At 38.3% G+C, this 26,795-nt stretch overlaps 5 protein-coding genes, 1 non-coding gene and 1 pseudogene across 8 annotated transcripts; 6 read left to right on the top strand and 1 right to left on the bottom strand.

Annotated features, from left to right (window-relative positions):
* Window positions 1-933: 933 nt before the first annotated feature.
* Window positions 934-5,782, top strand: LOC131769903 (protein PRRC1). Of its 2 annotated transcripts, none has more exons than XM_059085626.2 (5): window positions 934-1,497; window positions 2,008-2,062; window positions 2,900-3,170; window positions 3,484-3,704; window positions 4,192-5,782. In XM_059085626.2, exons 1-5 carry the CDS (start codon window positions 1,084-1,086, stop codon window positions 4,302-4,304), a joined length of 1,074 nt encoding a protein of 357 aa, XP_058941609.2. In that variant the 5' UTR covers window positions 934-1,083; the 3' UTR covers window positions 4,305-5,782. The 2 variants fall into 2 exon arrangements, with proteins under 2 accessions (XP_058941609.2, XP_058941607.2); XM_059085624.2 differs by having other exon boundaries at window positions 2,897-3,170.
* Window positions 5,783-6,415: 633 nt separating this feature from the next.
* On the top strand, window positions 6,416-6,517 carry LOC131769925 (small nucleolar RNA U13). The gene has a single exon (XR_009339090.1). It is a non-coding gene; the product is annotated as a small nucleolar RNA U13 (small nucleolar RNA).
* A 1,683-nt stretch (window positions 6,518-8,200) lies between these two features.
* LOC136280165 (uncharacterized) lies at window positions 8,201-14,201 on the top strand (annotated as a pseudogene).
* LOC131773546 (uncharacterized) lies at window positions 11,367-11,891 on the top strand. The gene has a single exon (XM_059085615.1). It carries the CDS (start codon window positions 11,367-11,369, stop codon window positions 11,889-11,891), a length of 525 nt encoding a protein of 174 aa, XP_058941598.1.
* A 1,475-nt stretch (window positions 14,202-15,676) lies between the features above and the next one.
* LOC131769904 (beta-1,3-galactosyl-O-glycosyl-glycoprotein beta-1,6-N-acetylglucosaminyltransferase 4) lies at window positions 15,677-19,989 on the top strand. 2 transcript variants are annotated; one of them, XM_059085628.2, is made up of 3 exons: window positions 15,677-15,813; window positions 17,130-17,281; window positions 18,211-19,989. In XM_059085628.2, exons 2-3 carry the CDS (start codon window positions 17,150-17,152, stop codon window positions 19,393-19,395), a joined length of 1,317 nt encoding a protein of 438 aa, XP_058941611.2. In that variant the 5' UTR covers window positions 15,677-15,813; window positions 17,130-17,149; the 3' UTR covers window positions 19,396-19,989. The 2 variants fall into 2 exon arrangements, with proteins under 2 accessions (XP_058941611.2, XP_058941610.2); XM_059085627.2 differs by lacking the exon at window positions 15,677-15,813 and adding an exon at window positions 15,856-16,244.
* Window positions 19,990-20,050: 61 nt separating this feature from the next.
* On the bottom strand, window positions 20,051-23,517 carry LOC131769893 (shieldin complex subunit 2). The gene is made up of 3 exons (XM_066164874.1): window positions 23,318-23,517; window positions 21,880-23,127; window positions 20,051-21,360 (listed from the first exon to the last, which is right to left on the bottom strand). Exons 1-3 carry the CDS (start codon window positions 23,418-23,420, stop codon window positions 20,537-20,539), a joined length of 2,175 nt encoding a protein of 724 aa, XP_066020971.1. The 5' UTR covers window positions 23,421-23,517; the 3' UTR covers window positions 20,051-20,536.
* LOC131769898 (uncharacterized protein C9orf85 homolog) lies at window positions 23,507-26,287 on the top strand. The gene is made up of 4 exons (XM_059085619.2): window positions 23,507-23,769; window positions 24,932-25,045; window positions 25,641-25,723; window positions 26,133-26,287. Exons 1-4 carry the CDS (start codon window positions 23,564-23,566, stop codon window positions 26,285-26,287), a joined length of 558 nt encoding a protein of 185 aa, XP_058941602.2. The 5' UTR covers window positions 23,507-23,563.
* Window positions 26,288-26,795: the final 508 nt, after the last annotated feature.

Below are 26,795 nucleotides of genomic sequence, written 5' to 3'. Positions count from 1 at the left end.
ATTGAACGATATTGAAAGGGAAGTTTCTATAATAATTTTCCCGATGATTAGGTTATTGAAATAAAGTTGAAAACTTTTAGTTTGAACATATTTTTTTGATGTTTTTGTTATTAACTTACTTGCTATTTTGCCAATGACGGTTGGTTGAGACTTTCTTTAAATCTATTATTGAACGTAATCTGATCGATTTTCAGTGACAGTACTAGTGACTATCGTTTCAACTTGAGCAGAAATCATGAGAGTCGAGTGCCGATTGCTTTTGGTCTAGTCCCCGAAAGCTGATTGGTCCATTTCACTAGGATGCAAAAACGCAAGAAGCGTAAAGCGGTTGTGATTATTCAGTTTCTATCAGCGCTATAGTCTGTTCTTTCCTTAATTAAAATGACGTTAGTAAATCGTTTGTAAGGTGCTGGTAGCTGCATGTTGATATCTGTTGAGAGTACAATGTAAACCTGCTTTTTAAAGACAGTCGTTTAAAGTACCGTATATAATAGTTCAAAATATTATCAATTTAAGTCGCACCCAGTAAGAAATATAAAATATAATTTTATCAAGTTTGGTACAACTCGGTTATCTAAACCAACCTTAGAAATGTATATCAAAAAGAGAAAAAAAGAGATTGGATCTTTAAAGAAGATCTGTGCCTCATTATACTCACAAATTTAAATTTATCAGGTCACTGTTGTGACCTCTTTTGTCGGGGACTTTGAGCTAGCTGTTTTTTGAAGTCCCCTAACTTTACAAGCACGTGAAGCTGTTCTGTTTTCGTTCAAGATGGGGTGTTCAAGAGTATTAAAAATCACCGAATAAAACTATCATCTTAAGAAACAAAATGGACTGGTTAGGGTGCCAGAACCTGTTAAATATGACTAAGGAGACTAATTATTACCCGAGCATCCCCTCCCCTCTGTACTATTTTCTACTTCCAGGCGAGGCTCTGCCATGGAGCCTGATCAATAGTTGATGGCATTCTCTTGACTTTTGTGCTTGTTGATGAATATATTTTTTACTTTTTTGCGATTTGTTCGTATCAAGAACCCGTGATCAAAGGTTAAAAGGAACTTGAAATATCTTTAACCTGAGATGGACATTACGAAAGAAGTGGAAAGCGCATTGGAAGAAGAAGGTTACGTTAAAATCGACTCGACTTCGTCGAGCACCATGTCCACCTCTACTTCTCCTGTTTCCATTGGGGATAAAAAATCGAGTTCACGTGGCGTCACTTCGGTTCATTCGCACTCGGTGACCCAAATAACGAGCCCCGTTCAGCAGAAGATTCGCACGGATGTTTCAGCAAGTGATCTCATGGAAAATAAGAGTGATAAATCATCTCCAAATTCATCATCGACGTGGCAAGGCCAGGGGCAAACTTCTGACCAGGATGGCGATGGGAATGATGACTTAACTAGCGGGGTTTGGGGCTGGATGTCCACTGCAATGTCGGTTGGATTACAAACAACACAAAACATTGGTAGAAATATTATGGAGAAAACCAAGGTATTGTTAAAATATGTTGAATGAAAACAATTCACTTATCATACGTTTTGCAACGTTGTTAAATTCCAAATCGATCAAAATTATTTCAAAATGAGCCTCATTAGGTTCAACAGTGTGTGAAAGTAATGATCTATAGAATAACATCTGACAAATTTTGATGTTTGTTAATTTAAGATTTTGCACTAAAGCATACATCGGTTTAAACCCAGTACAATTATGTGAGTCTGTTGTTATATCAATATCGTTGGGCTGATGTTGGCTGTCAAAGCACTAGTGTGTTATTCTTGCATGCTCTTTGATTAAGTGTCATTTGAACTAAAACAAAGTCATCGCAGTGGCCTGAATCAGTGGAAACAAATTATTCAATAGAACAGATGAAAAGTCAAATTTAAAACCAGCTTTAAGCAGACTATCATAAGGGCAGAATTCATATTAATAATTTTTTAGAATCAGTTATAAATCTTAAAAGCATTTTGAAAATTGTCATAACTTGTGTGTATTTTTCTTCAGACTTCAGTTGAAAGTGTGATCACAACACTTGACCCAGAAATGGAGGACTACTTATGTGAGTAACTTGATTTGGATTTTTAGGGAGGTTCTTTTAATTGTTGATTTAAAGCACAAAAGACTGAACCTCTGCACCATTTATAAGAGCTGTGTTGTAAACATCAGTTACATTCATGTATCAGAAATATCTTATTTTAAATTCAGTTTGAAACCAATAATTTGCAGTATGTGAACATACACTTTGACTTATAGCACTGTAAAGGAAAGAAGCATGAGTAATGCTACCTAATTAGTTCTTTCATATAACCCTTCACACCCTTACTTCACAGCGTATATTCTCCAAACTGTTCTCTATGATGCTTACCAGGAGAATTTGTTTTAAATTTAACAATCAAGAGCTTATTTCATTAGTGATCATATCTTTTATTCTGGTAACCTTTATTTTTGATATCAGAGGTGATATTGTGAGGAGAAATTACGTGCTAGCCATTCTTAGGGGTGAAAAGGTTATTTCATTGTGAAAATTTACAGTGCGTGAAAATACATGTACACCTCTGCATGTAGCAGTGTAAAGAAAACAAGTATCAGCCATTTTTCTTGATTCATTTGCATAACCCTTTACACCTTAACATCAGTTTGTATTTTCTCCCAACTGTTCTCTATACATTTCCTGAGGTGCCGATAATGAGAATTTGTGTAATAGTCAAGAGATTTTTATGTTGGTGATCATTTCCTTTATTCTCATGACCTCAATGTTTGATACAGGGTTAATTCTTTGATTGCAAGGAAAAATTAGTCCTAGATCCTAGTCACTGTCAGGGGTCATGGGGCCAACTGATGTATAGCTAGTGTCAATCTATGTATATTTATGTATTTTTTTCACTTTTGCTAGCAGACAGAAGAGAACAGTCTATAAGCCTGGCTGTTGCAACCACTGATACTGAAGCCATAGAAGCAATAAAGGATGGGTTCCGTCAAGTGTTTGAACATGTTACCGTGCAGTCAAATTCCTCGACATCTGGGATTGCTCCCCTTCCTGTAGGATTTTCAGCTGGGGTGAAGGGAGCACAGCATAGAATAGCCAGTTTAGTGCATGGAAAGAAAGTGCAGGAAGGTCAAGTGATCATTGGAGTGGAAGAAATGTTGTCAGAGCTGTTACCTGGCAAGTAGGTTACTGCTCCCTTTGATGTATCTTTACAGTCATAGTGATTGTTCTCAGCTAGAGAATGATTTATGATATCTGTGACATGAAGTATCCTCTTGCATAATAAAAACTCTATTTTAACAGCAACAAAAACTTCTTTATTTGTACCCAGTTCAAACAAAAAAAGGGAGTTGACTTTAAAGTGGAGTTGAAGAAAAACAATATAATGGCTTCTTAAAATAACTCCATTTTAATAGTTAAGAAAAAACTTGGATTCAAGCCAAATTGCTTTTTTGTCCAGACTTATTTATTGAGTTGACATTTTTCTTTCCTAGGTGGTTTGGTTTAACATGTCTTGCACTGAGTGACCCAACTTCAAAGACAGAGCTTGAAACATTCTCTCAATCAGTCCAAATTCCAAGTTTTTATATCAAGAAAGCAGAGGAAAGCACCCCATCTAATTACAACCTAAGGTGGTCAGGGCTATCATTTACTCTTGGGGAGGTCATGCTTGGCTCTGGGCAAGAGTATGGCGATTGGCATTCTAAAATATCAGGTACAGCTGATTTTAAACATACTGCATTCCTTGAGTTAGAATGAACTTTATTTTGAATCATTTTTTAAAACTTTTAGTCAAAATTTTAAAATTTTGTTGGCTGATAAGTTTGCATCGGAGGCTTGTTTGACTCACGATTTTCAGGCAGAACTGTTCAGCTCCCCCACCCAAATCCAACCATTATACTTTTTTGTTCACTTTTAAAAAGTGGTGTTATCTTAACTCTCTAATCCCCAAGAGTGACGAGCATCAAATCTCTCCTTACAGTATCACTCCTGAATCAAACATTAAGGATTAAGGAACAAAATTATAAATGGGTGACTAATGTTACTTAACAATGTGATTTTACCAAATACAAGTGACTGTTTGTGACAGTTTGTGACAACTCGCCAGTTATATTTGTTACAGCTGTAAAGGCTTGGGCTGGTTTGCCTTGCTATTTGGAGAATAAGCGATATCAAACTCTTTTTTTTCTTTTCTTTTCTAGGTTCTTCCAAAAGACAAATTCTTACTTTAGCTGCTAGGAGTTTAGCAGGGCAATTTAGAGAAAGATTGAGAGCTAGTGCTGACTCGCTGATGGAGAATGCATTAGTTATGTAACAAGTTGATACTAACGTTAGAATATTGATGCTATGTAGGTTCTGACTACCAAGATAGATGTTATTATAGTAACTCTAATAAATATTTAAATTGTTCTTCCTATTCCATAAGTATTTTGTTTAACTGCATTAGTAGAGTTCAGGGAAATAAATGGAGAAATTTAATATTCAATTACCTTCAAATGCTCTTTTACTCTGGAAAAAAAATGAAAAAGACTCAAAAAAATAGATTAGAAAAAATTTCACAGTTGTCATTACACAGTAAAAATACAACATACAAGTATTTATCATTAAACAACTTTGTCTTAACCATGAAACATGTTAATTACTTACTGGCATGGAGTTCTTTCTGTTAGTTACACATGTTAGCATTTATATGTACATGGCTTGATAACTTTTCCATGCCAGAGTTTCATGCCTTCATATTTCCCATAAGACCTCTCCTTACATTATATGAAATTTGAATTTGTTAAAGTGAATGCAAAACAAAACATGAAATTAATGATTAAATTCTGTGGGGTGATATTTCCATTCAGTAATAGGTCACAGATGATGTCAACAGTGGCACACGAGGTGCAGTCAAGTCTGTCTCATTGTGGTGTCTTCTATGATCTATTACAGACTGTACAGAGCTGTGGCAAAATGGAATCTATTTGTTTTATGACTGATAAGGAAGCAAAATGTTGTTATTGGTGACGTCATTTCTGTGTGTCTTCCAATATATTATGAGTGATAACCATTCAAAATGTGTGTACAGTTCAGCTGAACATATATTAATACCCTGTATAAGATTTAGTCACCCATTGCACTTCACCATAGTAAAGAATCACAACTTATCTGTTAAACATTCATAGTAATAATAATGCCTTATTACTCCTGGCAATTTATTTATGTGTAATTAGGGTCCATAGCTTTGAGGGTACTTTAGTTTCCTCCCTTGCACCAAGATATTCGAAGGAAATTACATTGTGCACCTCTTGAGAATTTGAGAATTGTATTTAATGCAAGAGTATAATTAATAGTTATTTTAAATTACTATGTGCTGAGTGTTAAAAATGTTAAGTTAAGAGTTTATTGGAGCTAGCCTAATGATCAGATAACTTATGGCTATTTGAATAGATCAGATGTAAAATATATTTTAATTGAATCTAAAATAAAACGCATTGAAGAAGCAATAAAAGACCTTACTAAGGGGGAAAACAGATTTGAAAACAAACAAAGTTGGTGTGAAATAATGTACTATTTTCCATGTTCTTTATTTCCAGGGGTTATTTTCCATACATTTTTGAAGTATAAGTGTTAAACTTTCATTAATGTTTATGTCAGCAATCGTGGGCAGAAGGCATAGGGGATTTAATTATTATACATATGATTATTTTTTTGTGAAAAACAAAGCGTTTTTCTCTGTTCATGGTTGGGACTTCACTGTCTTATTTTTTATGCCAAGAAGCAAATAACAAATAAATGCTGCATGACCAATTTATGGCTGATTTTGAATTTTGTTTTTGGTAGCTTTGCTTGGTTTTCTTCATTCCCATTCGTCTTTTTGTGTTTTTGTACAAGTGTTTGTTTGTTTATTTGTTTGTTTGTTTGTTTTTTCATCAAATTCCTTTTGCCCCCACTTCCCCCTCCCCTCCCCACTCTCCTCCCTCCCCTTCCCCCTCTTCTCCCTCCCCTCCCACTCTCCTCCCTCTCTCACACTTGTTTGCTCTCTTCTTTTGTTTCCTTATTTCTTCTGTTTCATTAATTGTGAGAGAAGTAATATTTTTTCTTTTGCCTTTAGATACTTAAATGTCAAATAATAACAGTGAAACAAACTTGACACAAGCATTGCTCGATTTAAAAAATTCCTGGGTCGTTGTATCATTTCCTTTTTACCTTTTTTTCAAGCAAAGCGTCATAGTTCTTAATACGCATGCGCATAACGAAAACGACCTGGAGATCTATTTGTTAGTAGATAACTCACCACGCAAAAACTTAACACTTGTTATCATCGAATGAGGAAATTTTCACGATACGAATAAAGATTATTTGCAAGCTTGGAATACTAACTATCCCACAATGATTGCGCACAAAATGGTTATATATAACACTTCGACACCGTCACTTATTATCCTTCTGGTTCATTGAGGAGATGATGATTGGTCCAATCACTGTTCCATCAGTGAGACGTGTCTCCAACTTGTTACGCATAGACACGTGACCTCTCTGATCCTGCTAATTTATTTAAAGGATCGTGTAAACATCCGGCTCTTCACGTCAGACAGTGACCACCTATTGACTGGCGTTGATGGGAGACTCAATTTAAAATTTACGGAGTGCGAGTGAATCAAGAGATGTCTCGAGTTTCTGTTTGACTGTTTGGGTAGCACTTCATGTTATTCCAGGATTTTACTGAATATGCTTCCTACAAACTCCTTCCTCTTCAAATTAATTAAAACATCGCTGCAATTTTGTGGTGTTATAACGAATTAAGAGTGAATGTCTCTAAAAATCAAAGAAAAATAACAAAATCGCGGACGTGGTAAAAAAATCGTTTCGTCCCATTTTTTGTCTGCAGGTAGCTATAGGTACTACTTAAAGTGAAGTGAGGTTAGTTTCTGTAAATATTCATTTTAACGGAAATAAATCGATACTAATTGCATGATCGAAAATGAGTGCCTGCCAGCTCTAAATTATGCAGTTTTCAGGCCATCCTTGCATGAACTAAAATGCAACAGCAGGACTTCTCTAGCTTTAAATATATACATGTGACCTTCCATTACCAAGTTGACGAAACCACGGGTTAATTACCAGTGGGCGTGTTCGCCATATTTAATTCATGCCAAACCCGGCCTAATGTAGTGTGGCAGAAATGCATGTGGCAGTTTCTCAAAATCTCCAGCAATACTATCACGAGGGCTTATAAGGTGGGTCTTCAAATTCATCGTTTCATTTTTCTGGTATCTTCTGCTGTTTTGATGTACCAACCAACCAAACTTCGCTAAAATTGTAAAATGGTGCCATATTGAAATGAACAAAATCAACATTGCAATGACACATGCAAAGCATTGTTTGAGTCGCAGCCTCACTTAGCTTTTTATTTTTGCTTTGACATCAATAGTTCCTTACCCTAGAAATCTTTTATAGGCCCTTGTTATTCCGCTTGGAAGATATTTTCGAAGTACTGTCCTTTGCAATTTGGTGTGTAGGGGGCCGACCGGCTAACTCATTGAAGCCACTGAGCCGGGATGAGTAAAATAAAGTTACTTGTTGTTGTCATTTTCTACAGCGTGTCACAACCCGGTTACGTTTAGTCTACTTTGATCCTAATTTTGGTTTTTTTGACGTCTCACACAAAAAGGGTCCCGTACAAAACGGCAGGTAACGCTAGCGATTTGCCGGATTTTAATTTTTCACAGGTTCCTGTCACGCTGCGTGACATATGATAATCTGTCACGTAACGAGATCAACAAACAATTCATTCTGCCTCACATATGAGATCTAAAGAAATATATTGCCATCATGAACGAGAACGATACAACAAAGAAATAGACTTTACAAAATTTCACAAATATAAACCGTACAGTGAAAACCTTATGGAACGAAAATAACGATACAATTTTCCTACGGAAAACATATGTGATCGGTTAACGAAAGTAAACAAAAAACAAAAGCGTAATAATCGTCGGTGAAGGGAATAAAGACAACGGTTGCTTTAACTCCAGCAGAAAAAGAATGTCTTAATCTTTACATGATATTGTGGGTGGCGTTTGTGGCGCAGAGGAAGCCACAAGCGTTTTCTACAATTTTCAGGTGCTGAGACAGAGATTGAACTTATCTTAGCAAGAAGCGGGATTTTCGTGAAGCCTGATACACGGAAGAGCTGCTCCTCTTCCAAATCAGGAGAAAAGGAGAATGAGAATTGAACCTGTAAGATTAGAACATTTTGTTTCTTTCATAACGAGTCCACACGTTACTCAAGATGTTCCTTTCGGGGAAAAACTTCTAAAATTGTCGACTGGCGAGATCATAAAAACACCCAATGTCATCAGAACAATGATACAAGAGCGTATTGTCCAATAGTATCAATACTGCTGTGAAACCAACTTTGAGCCTATGAGTAAGAGAACTCTACAGAGAGTTTGGGCCGTGTGTTCTTCATCTGTTCGCAAGTCTCTGCAAGGACTTGATAACTTTTCAGCATCAGGAGTGGAAGCATTTGATGCTTAGAAAAACTCGTAGACAAGCTTGTTGACTGTGGCAAGACTCAGCAATGAGCGAGGGAAATTAAGCAGCAACTTCGTTTTTCGAAGCAGTACCTAAAGGGCGACTACAAGGTGGGTGCATATTTTATAATTATGCGTTGCCTTTGCAGAGGTGATGTAGTAAACTTCTTACTATGATTCACGGCTACCTCTTTCCTTCTCTCCAAGTCTTCTTTATGCTTAATTGATGAAACAACAGTTTACAATTCACTGTTATACGCTTACACACATGTATACAACGCTGAGAATCGATTAAGTAATCTTTTTGAAATGTCGATCATATGCGCATGCAATGCTCTGTAAACATACATTGAATCACGCGCTTTTCATTTTACTTTTTATTTTAGGTACATGCAGTGGAGGCCTCAAAGGTTCCCGATCATTGTTGAATTTACGCGCCAAGTGACCCGAGCAATGCTGAATTTCGGGGCTCCTGCGACCATCTCCATAAGGAGTCATATGAGCAGTGTTATGAGTTACAGGAGGTACTATGTACCATAGAAGATGAGTGTTCAAGTGCACTCTTGTCAGCAGAAGATCAAGCTGACATGCAACTTACCATCAAACAGGCAAGGGATGATATCATTTGCTGGAAAGCCCATCAGCTACGTTCAGTCCACCAAGCTGAGGCGAAGCATTCAGTTTTAGCCAAACTCGACAGCCGATCGGTGTTGTTAGTCCAGGACTAGGCAATAAAATATATGCCCCGAAAATATCGAGAGGCACAGTCAGATTGGTTTGCGAAGCGAGGATTGCCATAAGACGGTCAGAGGGTTCTAAGAACTTTGAATCGCAGACACCGCATGTTCACGTATTTCAAAGCTGCGCCCAAGACAGTGTGACTGTGGCTTCGATTATGCTTGACTGCCTCACTACCCTGAAAAAGGAAATTCCAGAGCTGGAAATGGCTTATTACAAACAAGATAACGCTGGCTGTTAACACAGCGGAAATTCAATCATCTCAGCTAAGCTGGCCGGTGATGCCATGGGAGTGGCTGTTGTAAGAAACGACTTTTCGGACCCTCAAGGTAGAAAGGGGGTATGTGATCGCAAAGCGGCAACAATCAAGGGAAGGTACGTTGGAAGGTACGTAAACGAAGGCAATGATGTCATCAACGCTCTACAGTTCAAAATAGCCATTGAATCTGGCCAAGAAACCAGAGGAGAGAAAGCAAGTTATGTTGCTGCCAAACCGTCAAGCACCTTTAATATCAAATGGGATGGCATAAGCTTACTCAACAATTTTGAGTATGATGAAAGTGACACACGAGTGTGGAGAGCATTCAATGTGGGTTCCGATAAAGTAGTGCCATGGGCCAAGTTCGAAGGAGCCATGAAGGAGGGTCTGAATGGGGTTTAGTGTTTAGTGTTATTTGTCCATATTTTTTAGTGTTTACTGTTAAATTGGCCATTTTTTTTAATGTTTACTGTTCCTGAAAAAAATACTGTTTAGTGTTTGAAAGGAGACCCCAAATTTTTTTTTAAGGATTTTCAAATTTTATCTGCTCTTTTAAATTCTGCAAAAAAATCAAGAAAATCACTCGCGAACAGTGAGCCAAAGCTGAAATGCTCTTCTCCTTAGAACCGATAATGCGCCTTACTAGACCCTCAGTACTAGACGTACGTAGGGGACACGTTTGGTAATCCACACAATAGTTCCTGAAAAGTATCGCTTATGGAAATCCAACCAAAGTAGTGTTTGCAAAAGACCAATTGCACTTGAAATTGGGCCTCAAGGCAAAGTACTGGCGTTAGACTACGATTTCGACTCTCGATAGTCTCGTAGAACTGCTTTTACACCGACCAGTCGATGTAAATGTTCGGAGGGAAGTATTCAAGGATGCGCGTGACCTATGCTTTACCAATGGCGTAGTCTTCGTTGCAGAGAGAGGCTCATCAGCAATCCGTTTCATTGAATTGAAAGGCGAAGTACTTTTCAAACCCGGACGCCTAAAATCGCGAGCTGATTTGCTCTCGCAGCTTAGTCGTTTCAGATTGTCACTTGAGGGTACAGGTCCAGTTCTACAGAAGCGGTTGACGACACATCTGAGATCTTTAGCTGCACAAGTCGAGAACTGAATAAACAAATTGTCCAGATTAACCCCCCTTTAAATAAATCAACTTCCATCTGTGCGGCAAGTAAGGATATCCTCTTGTGTGCAGATGATGAGCAGAGAATCATAATGCAGCTGGAGTTAGAGTACAATGGAGTGGCTATCATTGGTAGTAGGCTGAGACAGATAAACTACTCCAATGACGTGACAAGTGTTGAATCTCTTTATGTTCTGCGGCAATCAGCATACTTGGCTGCAACTAGCGCAGCTGGAGGGTTATATGGTTGTAACCTCGATTCTGTCAATGTCGAGCGATTCTTGCGGAATTCTTCAGATTCTTGTAAGGAAATCAGGAGGCTGTATGGTCATGAGGGCAACATTGTTTTCGCCGATAACAAAGATCCAAAGGTTAAGACCTTTAATCCCTTAAGTGCAACAGTCGAGACCTTGTTGGGTACTGGCCATGAAGGAACCGTTGATGGAACTGAAGAAAGCTGCTCATTTACACAATTTCATGCAATCTGCTCCTTGTAGAAAATTTTTTTTGTTTCCGATATAGCTGCTGAAACAATCAAACTAGCTTCGGGGCTTACTGGCAAAGTGTCCTTTCTTCGCAACCTCGAATGTCTCTATGATAGTTTTGGAATTGGTGCACATACAATCGACGCGGTCCAATTATCTCTTCAAGATGCTGTGTGCAATGTTTCATCTGTAAATGCTTATATTAAAAACACAGTCGCTGAAGTAAAACAGCACTATAAAATGAAAGAAACGGCAACAATAAATGGCCCTGAAGGAACTGTTTCCAGCAAAACACAGGAGTCATTGGTGCTTCTCGAAAGAGGTATGGAACAGCTACGAGATAACGTTAAGAATGTAAACGAGGACTATCTTGGTGACATTGACCTGCGTACGCTGCTAACAACTCAGGTGGAGAACCTTCATGCAGTCTCCCACTTCAAAAACGAGACTTTCACCGCTCTTCAGTATACTCAAGACTTTGGAACAATTTCAAAGGAATCTTTAAAGAGAACAACGAAGTGGGGTGCGAAGTACTTCACACTTGAGAAGTCTTATTATCCAGTGCCTAAATCCAGTGTAGAGTTACGGGACGTAGATTTGATGAAACCTCCTCCAGCTGATAACGTTGACCCCAACATTGAGGCAGCCATGAAGGAATTGGTTGACAGGTATCGACCTGTCAAGTACGGTAAGAAGCGAATCAACAAAAGACAAAGCGGGAGCCCTGCCGCCAGCTGTATATTCCAGTACGCCATCGTGTACTAGAGTAACATTCCAAGAGGATGTTTAAGCTGATCCAGGGACAGACAATGAAGAACGAGTCGACCAGGATACAAATATTCCACGAGCTACAAACGAAGTGCCGAGAATCACCTTTGTTGACGAAAGCATGCTCGGAGTTGTCGCAGTTGGTGACGTGACAGACCTCCCCGAGAAAGAGGATGAATTCGACACCGACTCGGAGAGCGATGCGGATAATGATACGGACATAACGTTCAGCAGATTTGGTCGCACCACCCGCGCTCATTTCCGCCTTGGTCTCTAGAAACAGTTGGGACAATCGCGACTATTCAGGTATGGAATATAATCAAATGTTTTTGGCCAGGATGGAGTGACATGTCTATCATTTTTGTTGACCATTATACATTGTGAGTACTGTAGCCGATCTTATTGGTAAAAGAATATTCTGTTATTGCATTCATTACTAGTCAAATTTAAACACTCATATATGTTAACTCTCATTTTCCTTGTAATTTTCGTATTTATCTCTTTTTGTTTACAGTGCAGATACACCAACTGGGACCATCTCACAAAGCCAACCAATCATACTGAGGTATTCATACAACGGATGGCAGTCCGTAAATTTGCTTAATTTTACTGTTTATTTCGATGTTCTATCCCATTGGCTGTTTGATTTGAATATCGTAATCTGATTTGTTACTAGTATATTCTCTCTAAGTGGTCACGGTTGGTGAATCCTCGCTGTAAAAGCGCTTTAAGAATAGATTGTCATGAGTTATACAAGCCAAATCTGCGGTAGTCTTCGTCGGTCATAAGTCTGTGGACATCTTTGGCAGTCTCAGTGGACATCTTCGGCAGTCTTTGGACATCTTCAGCAGTGTTCGGACATCTTCGGCAGCCTTCAGACATCTTCGACAGCTTTCGGAAATCTTCGGCAGCTTTCGGATATCTTCCTCACTCTTCGGAAGTCTTGAAATAATTCCGAATTGTTGGAAAATGGCCAAAAAAACCTCTTTGAGACAATAAACATAGGCCCAACATAGATATTTCCCCTTTTAGGGTGTGGTTTGTTTGTTTATGGGAAAAAATGTTACAACGAATTTTTTAATGTTAGTGTTAAAATGGCTGAAAATTAACTGTTTAATGTCATACAGTCAAAAAAGTGTTTAGTGTTATCGAAGTACCCCCATTCAGACCCTCATGAAGTAGCCCGAAAAATTGGAAATCCTAGACTCGCCATCGCAGAGTCCAAGTGGCGCACCGACGTTCAAGATTGTGAGACACCGACATATTAAGGAAAGCTCTGTCAAAGCAAATTTCTTAACTGAAAGCGAAAACCAAGATCGAAGCTGTATTGGGGAATATAAGCCAGATGACATGCTTTTCCCGTGTCCAGAAGAAGGATGTGTAAAAGCCTACAGTCGCTTTGCAAACCTCCAGACACACCTAGATACTGGAAAACACCAAATGATGCTCGAACAGGAAACTCTCTACGATAAAACTAAAAGAGAATATTCTTCCAAGCTGATGGAGGGACGCAGTCGAATACCAAGCGTTCAAGTTGCTGCACAATGAAAGAGAGACGGCTTGCCGCCTCTTCCAATGGGTTGGGCCCTGAAGACAATTAAGAAAAAGGTGCGTTTTACAAGGAAACAGACCGTATTCTTAACTGACCAATTTCAAAAAGTGGAGTTTAGTGGACGGAAAAGCGATCCACAGGAAGTTTCGAAAATCATGAGCCTAGCAAGAGACCAAGCGGGGGGACGTCGATTTCAACCTGATGAAGTCCTTACGTCGCAGCAGATTAGTGGCTTCTTCAGCCGTCTTTCAGCAAAGAAGCGATTAGAAGTTACAGCCGCCGGTAACCGAGCAAAAGCTAGTGAAATCTCAGAAGTGGACATGAAGAGCGTCGACAAGGACGAAATTTCCGCCGAAGCTGAGAGTTATCTATCTGCAGTGTGTGCAAATGTGATGAGAGATGTGGCTATTCAACATCCGATTGTATCTTTCGATCTAAACATCTACGAACTTGTACAAAAACGTCCACTCACAACTTTAAGACTGGATAGGCTAAGAGACATGTGCATCGACCTTGGGCTGGATATTTCTGACATTTCACCTCAGAAGAGGAAAAAGCCATTCATCGCACGACTCACACAATTAGTCCAGGAGTGTACCTGCGTGACAGCAGAGTCCTACATATCGGATTTTAGTCACTCGAGCTCACGATTGCTTGTGAAACCTCCTTATCTTTGTGTTGGACAGCTTTCAGTAAATTCGAAACTGGCGAGTGCAGAAGGGATGCTATTGCTCGAATCCATGTCCACCAGATGAAAAGTAAACGGAAACTGACGGCTTTGTGCCAAATTTAACCTTTTGAGTGCAATTCAACTGTTTAACCTGTTGTGTGTAGAATTATGCAGAATTATGGCGTGATTCTCAAAGGGTAGCAAAAGTCGAAAATTGTTTCTCCTGTCTCCGTATATAAAAATCAAGTGTAGTTATGGACATTTTAATATGTTTCTAGTCATTTTAACAGCCAGTGAATATATAACTGACCAAAACAGTTATTTGTGTCCGACGCGTTTTTTCAGGATCGCGCTTGGTGAAATTTGAGCTATTTACCCCCGGAAATGTTAAAACAGATTATTCCCGTTAAAGTGCATACTTCAAAAATCTAACCCCATTTCCGTTTGTTTACTAGATAAGGCTACCCACAGGCAAAAAATGAACCAAATCGATTTTTGACCGTGTCCGCGACTTTTTCGATAATCTGTGATTTTTATTGACATTTACTCTTAAAAAAAACAGCCTAGAGATCAAATAACAGCCATTTACTTAAGATTGGAGACGAATCAATTTTAAAATTTGAACAGGGTCGAATAGAGTTATGTAATCGTATGGGGCCGACTAAAATTAAAAAAATAATTTAAAAATTTGCCCTTTTTGTGAAAGGGTTAACCTCAAAACTCCCTTTTCGAATTTATGTATGTCATTTGTGTAAATGAGTTTGAATAAATATGTGTGTATGTATGATAAATATGTATGTATGCCAGGAATGTATGTCATAATGACACAAAACTTACCATTCATGGATATGATCTGTTTTACAGCTGTGTCCACGAGCCGGTCGGAATTTTTCAAATATAATATTTTTGTACTGGACCCAATGAATCAAGAAGAATATGTTTTCCAATTTGAAGCAAATTCTTCCCGTTTAATTCATCGATAACAGTCGAGGGCGTTAGCGATGTTAGATTTTGGTAAGTGGAGAAGCAATTTTTTCAAATACGGTCCATGCGACACTTTTTTTTAAACTGACCAAATGTCAGCCATCATTTACGTTGCCCTTTTCTGGTTAAACAAAACCAGAAAGAGAGCAAAATCGAAAAAAAGCAAACCCCTCCGAAAATTAAAAGCGAAAAAAGCAAATCGCCACAGCATGTATAATGTTGTCCAAATAAATTAAACGCGGGGAATTTGAAGGTTGGTGCAGCAAGATTTTTCAACATCCTTTCTTCACAAAACTCTGAATGCAATCATCTCAAAAGTAGCTCGATGCATGTAGGGACAGATTCTGTTAAATTTCTCTATCGTTTTCGACCTTTTAATTCTAAATTATGCGTAAATTTCTATTTCGATACTAGGCATGGGCGTTTGCGATCAGGCTTACTTCAGTAACGTACCCTTTTCGAGAAAGGCAATGTCAAATTTGCATAACATCTAACCACCGATATAGCAGCTATTTTTTTTAGGATATAGACTTAGTTATGCGGAACATCCAAATACTACTGCTGCTAGTTGAATAATAAGCCTCTTTTGATGCGTATGACACTCGCAGATGAGAGTTCAAAAAATGATGAAATTCAGTCGTCGAAGTTTCGTCTGATTTGCTTAACATGTAAGAAAGTAGTTTAGTGCTGCTGACTGCATCTTGCTTAGTGGGGTGAGTAAATGAAACTGTTTCGTGACCTTATGGTTTTTAAACATTTGCATAAAAGGAACACTTCAAACGAAGCGAGACGCACAGGTCATACAACTGACTGAAGTTCCTTCGCCATTAGGTTTTCAAAATTTCAACCCGACCTTCTTGACGGCTCAATTGCATAACTGTGCCAGATTGATAATGAGAAATGAATAAATGAATTCCGAGACGAAACTGAAAGCCATGGTCGTTTTAAAATCAAGATTTTTGATTTGCTCTGATCTCCGACGTTGAGTCTTTTGGTAAGAAAACCATTATGGCACTTGTTCAGTTATTGGTTAATCAAATTTCAAGGAAATGACCGAGGACTTCAAAGTAAATATTCGCAGAATCAGCCGAAGATTCTTTGTGCTTGAGTAGGTGTTAGAAAGCTTGGATAATGGTGGAAAACGGTACGTGATAACTTATTTGTATTGAACAATATACGATTCAAGAATCTCTTCATGCCTGGTCCTGAGAGAAGCAGTTGCTCTTGTTAATTTTTTCATAAGTCTCGATTTCCCGATCGATAACAAAACAACTACAGAGCGAACGAAATAAAACAAACGAACAACAAATGGAAAACAAGCATAGCAACCTGCTTGTAATTCTTCTGAACAGATGCATGTAAATATTGTAAGGTATACGGCTGGATGTAAAGTATAATATAGAGGGATTTTATTGGTTACCGATAGTATTGTCTGAAACATTTTTCAAGTAAGGATTGCATTTGTTATTTCAACAGCGTAGCAAAGCTTTTATTTTTCGGTTATTCCAGGCTAGGCTGCATCATGTGCGCGCTCCACTTCGGCTGACTTAGTTGATGCGAGTTGAGAAAAATATCTCGCAACCGGATTCACTCATGCAATCACGGTTTCCAGTTGATGTATTGCATTTGTAAATCTTTGCATTTAATCAAGGTAGTGATACTGATAATAATGAATTTGATATTTATGACGAACAAAATTAAGAAGTTATCGGGAAAGTTATCGCAAAGTACAGAGATATTTTCAATAAATTAAAATTTCGTCATTAAATCACTCATACGTAGATTCCCTTTGTTTCTCCAAATTACAATCTTTGCATTTAATCAAGTTAACGCTGCATGCACCAGTATCACGAAGGTCGTGGGTTCAAATCACGTACAGGCCTTATTTTCACCACTGCTAAATAATAACAGTAGTAATAATAATAAATTTAATACTTGTAACGCGCAAATATTCATTTATATATGCTCATATGCGTAGTAACACAGAGTGTGACTGATGTTTTATTTTAAACCATTTTGTTTCCTGCAGATTCTCACCTGAAAAGGGTAATGTTTCCATTTCGTATCAGACGGCGCAAATTTAAGACTCGAATGGTTTCTTGTTTTCTGGTCCTATCCATGGTCCTAACCTTCTGGATTGCTCGACAAGAAGTAAAAAACTCACAACAGAAAAATCAATTGGTGAGTCAGTATAACTCTTCAATTCCAATATATTTCCTTGGTTTCTCTTAACAAGAAAGACAAAAGCTTACAATCCAATCGAGTCAATTTCACTTTTAGATGCAAGTTAAAAATCATAGCTACCTTCGAGTTTAAAAAAAAATTTGTGTTTTTTGCATTTAGGTTCAAATAGCATGTACATACACCTGTTAGTACCTACCCTTTTCTCCTAGAATGGATATTAATGAGACCAAAATAGCATACAAACTGCCAGCCCCCTGACTATTTAGTTTTTTAAAAACCATATCTATGATAGGAAATTCTCTTCCAATCGTCCCTCACCTTACAAATAATAGATTTACTTTCACGGAAGAAGCAGGAATCAAATCGGTTGCCACATCCCCTGACCATGACACCACAGTTCTCAGAGCCAATAGCATTCAATGTAGACATCGATCGGCTTTTATCCCTTTCCTTGTCGAGTTAAGTAATACCCGTCAACCATGAGTTGGGTACTAATCTCTTACCCAGATCCTACCGTGTAAATACAACTAAGCGCTTGGCTGGGAAATGTCTGGGCACGAGTTCGAGACTAGTTAGATACCAACAATGGGTATTGGTGAACTGTCAGGGATGCCTGATCAAATGCTGGTGTTAAGGGGGGAGGAACCTTGCGATAAACAGGCATCCCATCCGGGGCGCGAAGTCATTCTCCTGGTCACTTCATGCTTTGGAAACCGGGATGAGCTCCCGTTGAATGGATTACTACGCTCGAGTACAGACAGCGAAAGAGTTTACTTCTACACACTAATATGGAAAAACATATGATAAGGCGGCAAGAGATTTAACTAAGTTTAATGTGTACGTCATGAGAGTATATAGACACTTCAAAACTATGACTAACATCTAGTTTTGTTTTGTTTTTGTTGTTTTTTTCATCACGGTTTTAGAAAAAAGACTGGAATAAATGTGTAGCGAAGATCCAAAGTGATCCTTCAATCGAGCTTGGCAATACAACTTTGATTAGTGATGATGACATCATTTACCAAACATACAGGACTAAAGAGTGTACCTCCATAGTCCAGCAACAATTTAGCCACCCTGCACCTACTCAGTCAGAACTTGAATTTCCAATAGCTTTCACGATCTCCGTGTACAAATCAGCCTCGCTCTTAGAGAAACTCCTTCAAGCCATTTACATGCCTCAAAACCTATACTGCATTCACATTGACTTGAAGTCTTCACCAACTTTCTGTGCAGCGGCAACGGAGTTGATTCGATGCTTACCGAATGTGCTATTGGCGAAGAAAAGCGTCGATGTCATTTATCCGCATATCAGTATCTTATACGCGCAGTTCAATTGTATGGAGGACTTGCTCAACACTGGCAAAGACTGGAAGTATCTGATTAACCTCGTTGGCCAGGATTTCCCTCTTTATAACAATCGAGAACTAGTGCGCGCCTTACGCGCGCTAAACGGTAAAAACAATATTCAAAGCTTTCACCATCCTGACTTAAAACGTCGCACGCAGTATGTATACGAGTTCAAAAGACAAATGCAAGGTTCAGACCACAAAGCATACAAACCTGTCAAGACATCTCGAAAGAAAAAACCACCACCCTACAACATCACACTTTTTAAGGGTGCAAACCACGTCGGGCTTACAAAAGGATTTGTGGAATATATCGTATTTAACCAGACTGCTCGCGATTTTATTGAGTGGCTCTCAGATACAAGGAGTCCACCGGAAACTTTCTACTCTTCTTTACAACAACACCCCGGAGTTCCAGGGGGTGTCATTGGCTTGCAGCCCGCGTTTGTTATGCGCGCTATTGATTGGTTTGACAAAGACAAAAATGAGGCGAACTATAAATGCCATGGAAAATGGGTGCGGCAAATATGTTGGTTAAGTGTTCGCGATTTACGTTGGGTTCTAGGCTGGAACAAGCGCAACATGTTGTTTGTTCAGAAGATACCATTTGATGTCAGCGAAGATCTACTGCGTTGTTTATCAATCGCTCGGGAACTTAGAGTTTATGGAAGTTATTTTTTCGAGACAGGTATGAATTCCTCAGACCCGTCGTATCTAAGTTTGAATGTTGACCAAGAGGTGATAAACGTCATGAATCAATAATTACTTAGAACCAAGACAAAAGCAAATAAGTAAGTAATTTAATAAATATTTATGCAAAGCGTATGCAAATTACCGTATTTCCCCGTGTATAATACGCGCCCATGTATAATACGCACCCCGATTTTTGACCAAATTTTTCATAAACAAAAGTTTTCAGAGCAAAAAAAAACGTTAATTCTTCCTACAACTGACGTTTTGCAGTGGTAAGTTTCGTTACCATTTCGAATTTCTTGTCGCTTGTGATTACAGTAATACGGTACGATCGTAATGTTTATCTCGTCAGCTGTTTCTTAAATACTCTACTAAATTTATTTATGGATCGAAATTGAAAATGTTTCATTAGCAGATTATTTAACTCAAGCTAATAAAGACCAATTACTACGAGGCTTTCGTTACTTTCTTTGTTGTGTTTGTGGATCGAAATTGAAAATGTTTCATCGGTAGATTATTTAGCTCAAGCCAATAAAGACCAATTACTACTGGGCTTTTGTTACTTTCTTTCTTGTGTTTATAACGTATGCAAATTAGGACGTACTTGAAAAACAATAGAAACCGCGTATAATACGCACCGCGATTTTGATGGTTATTTTCGTAGAAAGAAAGTGCGCATTATACAAGGGTAAATACGGTAACACAATTTTAAGAATAAAAGTTCGATAACTTTCCAAAGCCACTGAGTCACTGTTTTTTTCGCCGCATTTTTTTTGTCTTCCAAATGACTGAACAATAATTTAAAGGTAAAATCATGATATCAGGGATTTATTGAAACTGTTTCTGTAAACAAAAAATTGCGTTATGAGATACGTGAACTGCGAAAGGTGAAGCATAATGTAGGTTACGGCAAGAATGAGAAATAAAAGACTCTCTATTCTGAGCCACGAAATAATCGAGACTTTGACAAAATTCCCCTTGACATTAACACCAACGCTCAAGGAAATTATCTACATACATATTACGACGCATTTTCTGTTCTTTCCTACAAAGTCATAGCGAGATCTCCAAAACAGATTTGTCGAAAACAGAAGTTTCATTCGTTCACACAGGCCTTTTTTGTGCAGCATAAGCGTGAAAAAAAAAAGTCAGGTAAGTTGCCAAAGAATTCCCAAGTACATCACGAATTTCAATAATTTCGTGAAAATACTCACAAGGAATGGATTTCCCGAAGAGTGAAATATCTGTTTTCGACAAAGCTGTTTTCGTCAAGCTCTATACGGCACGCCACAATCGATTTGTAAATATTCCCTTTGAGCAAGGCACCAACACACTCAAGGAAACCATCTAAATAACTGTTATCACGTAACGACGCATTTGCTGTTCTTTGCCACAAGGTCTTGGCAGGAAAATCTCCAAAGAGACCGGTTGTGACGCTGTTAAACGCGTCTACTTCGACAGACATATGACCGTCACTTAAGCAAAAGGTCAACGGTTTGTAATAATGGCCTACCGTGTATTTATAGTTAGGATCAGTGACAACGCAATGCGAACACTGACCGTAAACGCTGTTCTGATCTTGCGGAAGAACACGCGAGCAAGACCCACAGCCAATATACACTATTTTGTCGAGCTTATTGCGCAGTTTAGTGCTTGCGGATTCGGTTTTGTCCACAACGATGACCTCGTTTGCACTGTTAAAACGAACAGATGAAATCTTAGCTTCAAATTCAGCAAGGCCAGTGTATTTTGACTCAAGCAGATCTCGTATGTTTGCGAATTTAGTTATTTCCGTGACGCCTCCGTTAAATCGTGACATGATACATTGGGCATTTTTGTCTTGCGGATTCAATTTGTACATTGTTGACCGGGACGTTGAGTGTAGCGTCATGCGGCCACTGTCACTGTTGAACTTAGCGGTAAGGAACTGGAATTCCCAGATTTGCCCAAATCCTTCTCGCAGTTGGTTTTCCCACGCAGCCTGTCTTCCCCACAAAAACAGCTCTACTTCCTCGCTTGGGCGGTCAGATAGAACTGGGAAACAAAACAGACGAAAAAAGTATAAAATATATATGACTTAATGATTTACATACGTACATGGTAGTTTGGTTATGCTAAAAAACATTGGTTATCAAGGTTTTGAAGCTACAAAGAAATTTATAAGGAAGTAAACAAACAAACAAACAAACAAACAAACAAACAAACAACAACAACAACAATACAGCAAATACACAAACAAGAAAATAACACACACACAAACACGAATTTCGTTCAACACAGGCCCGCGCTCGTTCGACAAAAAAGGGGTTATGGCCGCTCACTAATAAAATTCTGCTCGCAACTCGCTAGCCGGTGCTTGCAAAGAAACAATTTTTTGAGGGTAGGCACAAAACACTTACTTCTCTCACCCACAGTCAGACGCTCTATTAACAACGCTACAAAACAAAACAAAACAAAACAAAAAACAAAAAGACCCGTTGGCAAGATGTACCTTTTACTAACAGTAGTCCTTATTGACATAAATATTTTGCAGACTTCACTACCACTGCTTACCTGTCGATATCTTGGTCAGCTGTTGCACACCAAAATGATAGGTGTTTGATGACGACGAAGCCCTGTGGACACTGATCAGTTTGCCTCTAAAGTGGACCAAAGCATTATTGTGAAGATGAGTAATTTCTGTAAATTCAACATTTTTCTTTAAATGGCCCCCAGTGAGAAGGTATGAATGCTCTGATCTAACCCACGTCACAAGGGAATTAAGCCGTACTTGTGAAACCAAGTTTAAACAACCTTTTGAGAGGGTTGCTTTGGGCTGATGAAGGTTGTAAAATCCCGAATTGAAAGTTGTTTTTCCAACATATTCATCGCGCCATTTCCCAATCTTGATAGCAGTTGCCACAGCAAAATCACCTGGATTTATTTTCTCAGTCCATCTGGACGCCTCTCTCCATAACGTAAGCTTAAAACAAGATTTGGAATCATCAGCAATAACCAGTGAAGACAGAGCGACAAAGTTGCCAGCACTCACACCTGATTTGACTTGAACATCACGAATGTCATTCACTTGGGTAACAATAAAGAGCATGTTTACGATAGAATTCTCCTCAGTACAGTCTCTCAGCAAAGTGAGGTTCCCACTGACTCTGGGTACCATCAGTACACAAGGAGAAGAGCCATGCTCGTGAGAGTTATTGTCATTTTGAAATGAACCATTTAAACTCCCTCGACAGCTGATCGATATGGGACTTCGCATTCTGGCTTCTCTTTTAGCTGGGCTGCAGCTATCACTTGAAGAAAGGTACTTGTCCTGAGTATAAATATCTTCCATTGTCAGTTGATGTGTATCAATGTGATCAAGATTCTGATATTCCTCAGCCTTCCTCTTCAGCCCTCTGCTATCACGATCAATATCTCCACTTGAACTGCTGCAACTTTCAGCTTTGTCACTGACAAGTAGCTTTTGACTAGCAGATCGTATATCTTCGAATTCTTTCTGAAGAGCACCGCTGTTTGAAGAGGCATGTTCGTCATCAGGTATGTGAAATTCTGCGTCAGATCCACACGGCTGAGAGGGCGAGGAGGAGCTAATGTTTTCACCATTCTTAAATTCACTCTCAAGGTAGAACCAAACCGATTCCTGTATCGCCAGTGGGTCATACTCGATCGTAACGTCACTCTCGTCAGTGAGTTCGACATCGTTACCATTGTTGTGGACCTTGCGATCGCAGACCACGTTTGAGTTTTCGTTGAAACTAAAGGTTGTCTGCTTCCAGCAATTGCTAGAATTTACTCGAACCTCTATGAGGCGCAAAGGGAAACAAATGTCACCTTCAATATCAACAACAGTAACAAAAACTCCATCAAATAATTGCGTAGCTCCATTGAAAAATAGGCCAAAAATAAGCACAGAAAATTATCAGCCGAAAAGAGGAATGGAAGAGGAATTTTAAGTTAGCACTTGGCCAAAGGTAGAAATAGAAAAACTTACCTCTCTGTTCATCTATTGACGTTTTCTGAATGCAATCAAAGCATAAATTTGGGGCAGTGAAAATAAGAAGTTTGGAGGTGGTCTCATGAATTTCGTCCGCCATGTTGAGTTTAACTGGTCAGCTGTTTCAAAGCTACGTATATGCGTAAGATGGTTGTCTTTGTCAGAAACACCGCTGGTAATCTAACACACGTGAATGTTGTGAAGTGGAACAAGGAATTAACTTCTGTGAATTGATCATTGGAAATGAGCACCAAAAAGGGAAATAACACGAAAAAGGGCCAGAGACATCAAAACACGAAAGCTTTCAAGAACAATCTTCATGATACAAGCAAAAAGACAAAGCAAATCAATAGTTTGAAAGTTGGTGGAGTTTGCGTAAGATGTCGTGAGATCATTGAGTGGAGAAAGAAATACAAAAAATACAAGCCTCTTACAGCGCCAAAGAAATGGTAAGTGCTTTTTATGAACAATTTCTTTCAGAGGAATGATTTTCGTTGGGCGTTCACTTACTTTTCTGTATCAAGTTAGTGGTACATGGGTCCAATCTCCCTTGAAATTAGACCTGAACCAAATTTCCTTTCGTTAGCAGATCAGGAGAAGAGCCTTAAACTCCTCAAATAAAGCTAATTGAAATGCTTGTCTCAAGAGAAATATTTGTTGAATGTTTTGTTTGCGATTTTAGTCCCCGGTTTCATGGGGTGTGCAAAACGTTCTCACAGTGAATTTTTGGGCAAAAGTAATGGTGCTACCGATACCCATGTAGCTTATAACATGAATCCCTCAGTGAACAAGAGCCATTCGTGGTATTGTATTTCCTCTTGTATTTACTGACAGTAATTTGTACCTTTTCAATTGCTGTTGTGTAACTGTAATGGGAAATAGGGTAATTTAGTAAATTATCAACTGAGTTGATAATGTAAATTGCCCACTGTAAAGAGTTTCAAAGCTGATGTTTAGAGAATTCACCCTTTGTCAGAGCAAAATGATGAAGGGCTGACGGAGCAACTTCAGAATACTCAGCCACTCAATTACATGTCATTGAATAAGAATAGCGTCTATTGTGTTATGCCTTGATCTTCAAAGCCTCCTGACACATGTAAGTGAGGTGGACCAAAGTGGCCGGGTATTCTGAAGTTTAGCCGGGCTGACGAAGGGCTAATGCTCAAAATGTCAGCTTTGAAACTCTTTATGGTGGCCAATTTATATTATAATACCCGGCCACTCATTTACATGTCATTGAATAAGAATAGTGTCTATTGTGTTATGCCTCAATCTTCAAAGCCTCCCGACACATGTAAGTGAGGTGGACCAAGGTGGCCAGGTATTCTGAAGTTTAGCCGGGCTGACAAAGAGCTAACGCTCCAAATGTCAACTTTGAAACTCTTTATGGTGGCCAATTCATGTTATCAACTCAGTTAATAATACCAAATTACCTTGTTATACTCTCCCACTGATGCGGCACCACAGTTTCTCTAGAAACATACCCCCTTTAATTAATAAGAAATAGATGCTTACATTATCATAGGATCGGTCAAGTAGATTGGAAATCCTAGTAATTACTTTGTGCAACTAAAACAGTATTTATATATCAATTTTTTTATTTACTTTCAGTGTGAGGTGTGAGCTGAAGACAATAAAACATGCTTATCACACAGTTTGTTCTAAATGTGCACAACAAACAGGGGTGTGTGAGAAGTGTGGGGAGGTGCGAGAAATAGCAGCAAAGTAAGTGTCAGTCACATCTAAAGTGACGCTTAGCACTGGACTGAGAGTGTATGCCCATAGGTTTTTATAAATAAACCTTGGATCATTAGCTGTCTGGATCCATTAACCCTTTAACTCCCATGAGTGACCAAGACAGAATTTCTCCTTGCAATATCAATAAAATATCAACCAGATAAATGATGAGAATAAAGAAAAATATAAATTTGTGGTAATTAGTTGATCCAATACTAAATTCTCTGAACAAACATTATAAGAACTGTATGCTTGACAGTAACAAGAATTACAAATTTGATCTGGGAGTTCAAGGGGTAACCCCATACACCACAACATCAGTATCTATATTCTCCATACATTCTTTAAACATTTCCTGTTGTACAAACAAGAAGAATTTGTTTAACAATCAAAGCGTCTTCCGTGTAGATTGGCAATCCTTTACTTTATTCTTGTGATTTTAATAAATGATTCGGCAGAGGGAAATAAGATGCTGGCCACTCTTAGGGTCAGGGTGAAAGGACTGGGGCAGACCAGGGTTATGTATCAAGTGTTCAGCATTAATCACTTTATCGCACAAAATAAATTATTAATTTTGCTTAAGGTCTGAACCAACACCAGCAGAAAGAGCCTCAAAGGACAGTATGTTACAACAAGAAATAAAATCTATGACAGAAAGACAAAGAAGTAGGTCATCAATGTTGATTATTTTTACGATTTATTGACACATAAAGCAAAGTCTACACAAGATCTGATTCATTTCTCTTTATTTTGTTATATTTTGTACTTCATTTAATTCTTTATTTATTAAATAGCAAAGCAAGTTCTTTTGAAATTATAATATCAGTAAGTATTATCTGTATGAGCTACTGTTTTAAGTTATCTCAGTTTATTATTAAATTGAATTTTTTTTTTGTGATTTTGTTCCATATGTATGATTTGTATGACAATTAAAAGTCTTCACCCAGTATTTTTTACCAACAACTATTTGCAAGTATCTCTTAAATTAACTTTGAGTAAATTATAAACTATTTCTTCTGGGGACTTTCTTCAGAAAATAAAATTATAAAGTAAAATTATAAACTATTTCTTCCAGGGACTTACTTCAGACATAATGAAGAAGGAGACAGAGAAGACACAAAACAAGTTGCTTGTGCTAGTAATACATCAGATCTATCCTCCAATGAAGATGATAATGATGCAGAAATGTCAGAACCCCATGATGAGGATGATGAGCTGCTGGCTTCTTGACATTTGACACAACTACACTGAGTACCTGTAACTGAGAAGCTCCAACTTAGACATGCAGGGAGTGTTCTAGGGCTTAACAGTAACTGATTCATGTTGCCATGGAGTTGCTCAAATTCATCACAGTGTGTGCCAACCCTTAACAGCCATGTCTTGGTTGTGGTGATATTGGTCAGTGGGAAATTATGAATGTAAATTAATTTAGAAAAATCAGTCGCAAAGTCAATCATAAACTATATGTTATGCTCTTATGCACTAAAGAAACTTTTAATGCATATGAAACTTTAAAGCTTGAACATCCCTACATGAGTCTCTTTTCCCTAGCAGTTTTCCTCAAAGAATTCTTTAATTTACTTTTTCAATCAACGCATAAGCAGAATTAGTTTTCTCCTGGACATATCTCTTTGTCTTAAAGCTTCTCAATTCCCTGAAACAGCAGGGTTTTATTAATTTTTTTTTCTCTTAACCTTTTCACACAGCAGTTTTTGATAGGAACAATCAATTCTAAGTG

Source organism: Pocillopora verrucosa, chromosome 4, assembly GCF_036669915.1.
Source record: "Pocillopora verrucosa isolate sample1 chromosome 4, ASM3666991v2, whole genome shotgun sequence".
NCBI lineage: Eukaryota > Metazoa > Cnidaria > Anthozoa > Scleractinia > Pocilloporidae > Pocillopora > Pocillopora verrucosa.
Note: the sequence above shows the minus strand (reverse complement) of the source record. Positions and strands in the feature narration are given on the sequence as shown.

Excerpts from the sequence above, each read along its gene's own strand:
- LOC131769893 (XM_066164874.1), bottom strand. The coding sequence starts at position 23,420 with ATGGCGGACGAAATTCATGAGACCACCTCCAAACTTCTTATTTTCACT. Across the intron at positions 23,128-23,317 it reads GTCAATAGATGAACAGAGAG|AGGTTCGAGTAAATTCTAGC; the intron begins GTAAGTTTTTCT and ends TGCGCCTCATAG. Across the intron at positions 21,361-21,879 it reads GCTGACCAAGATATCGACAG|TTCTATCTGACCGCCCAAGC; the intron begins GTAAGCAGTGGT and ends TTTGTTTCCCAG.
- LOC131769903 (XM_059085624.2), top strand. The coding sequence starts at position 1,084 with ATGGACATTACGAAAGAAGTGGAAAGCGCATTGGAAGAAGAAGGTTAC. Across the intron at positions 2,063-2,896 it reads AGAAATGGAGGACTACTTAT|CAGACAGAAGAGAACAGTCT; the intron begins GTGAGTAACTTG and ends CACTTTTGCTAG. Across the intron at positions 3,171-3,483 it reads TCAGAGCTGTTACCTGGCAA|GTGGTTTGGTTTAACATGTC; the intron begins GTAGGTTACTGC and ends TTTCTTTCCTAG.
- LOC131773546 (XM_059085615.1), top strand. The coding sequence starts at position 11,367 with ATGAAAGAAACGGCAACAATAAATGGCCCTGAAGGAACTGTTTCCAGC.
- LOC131769898 (XM_059085619.2), top strand. The coding sequence starts at position 23,564 with ATGAGCACCAAAAAGGGAAATAACACGAAAAAGGGCCAGAGACATCAA. Across the intron at positions 23,770-24,931 it reads CTTACAGCGCCAAAGAAATG|TGTGAGGTGTGAGCTGAAGA; the intron begins GTAAGTGCTTTT and ends ATTTACTTTCAG. Across the intron at positions 25,046-25,640 it reads GTGCGAGAAATAGCAGCAAA|GTCTGAACCAACACCAGCAG; the intron begins GTAAGTGTCAGT and ends ATTTTGCTTAAG.
- LOC131769904 (XM_059085627.2), top strand. Across the intron at positions 17,282-18,210 it reads CACAACAGAAAAATCAATTG|AAAAAAGACTGGAATAAATG; the intron begins GTGAGTCAGTAT and ends TCACGGTTTTAG.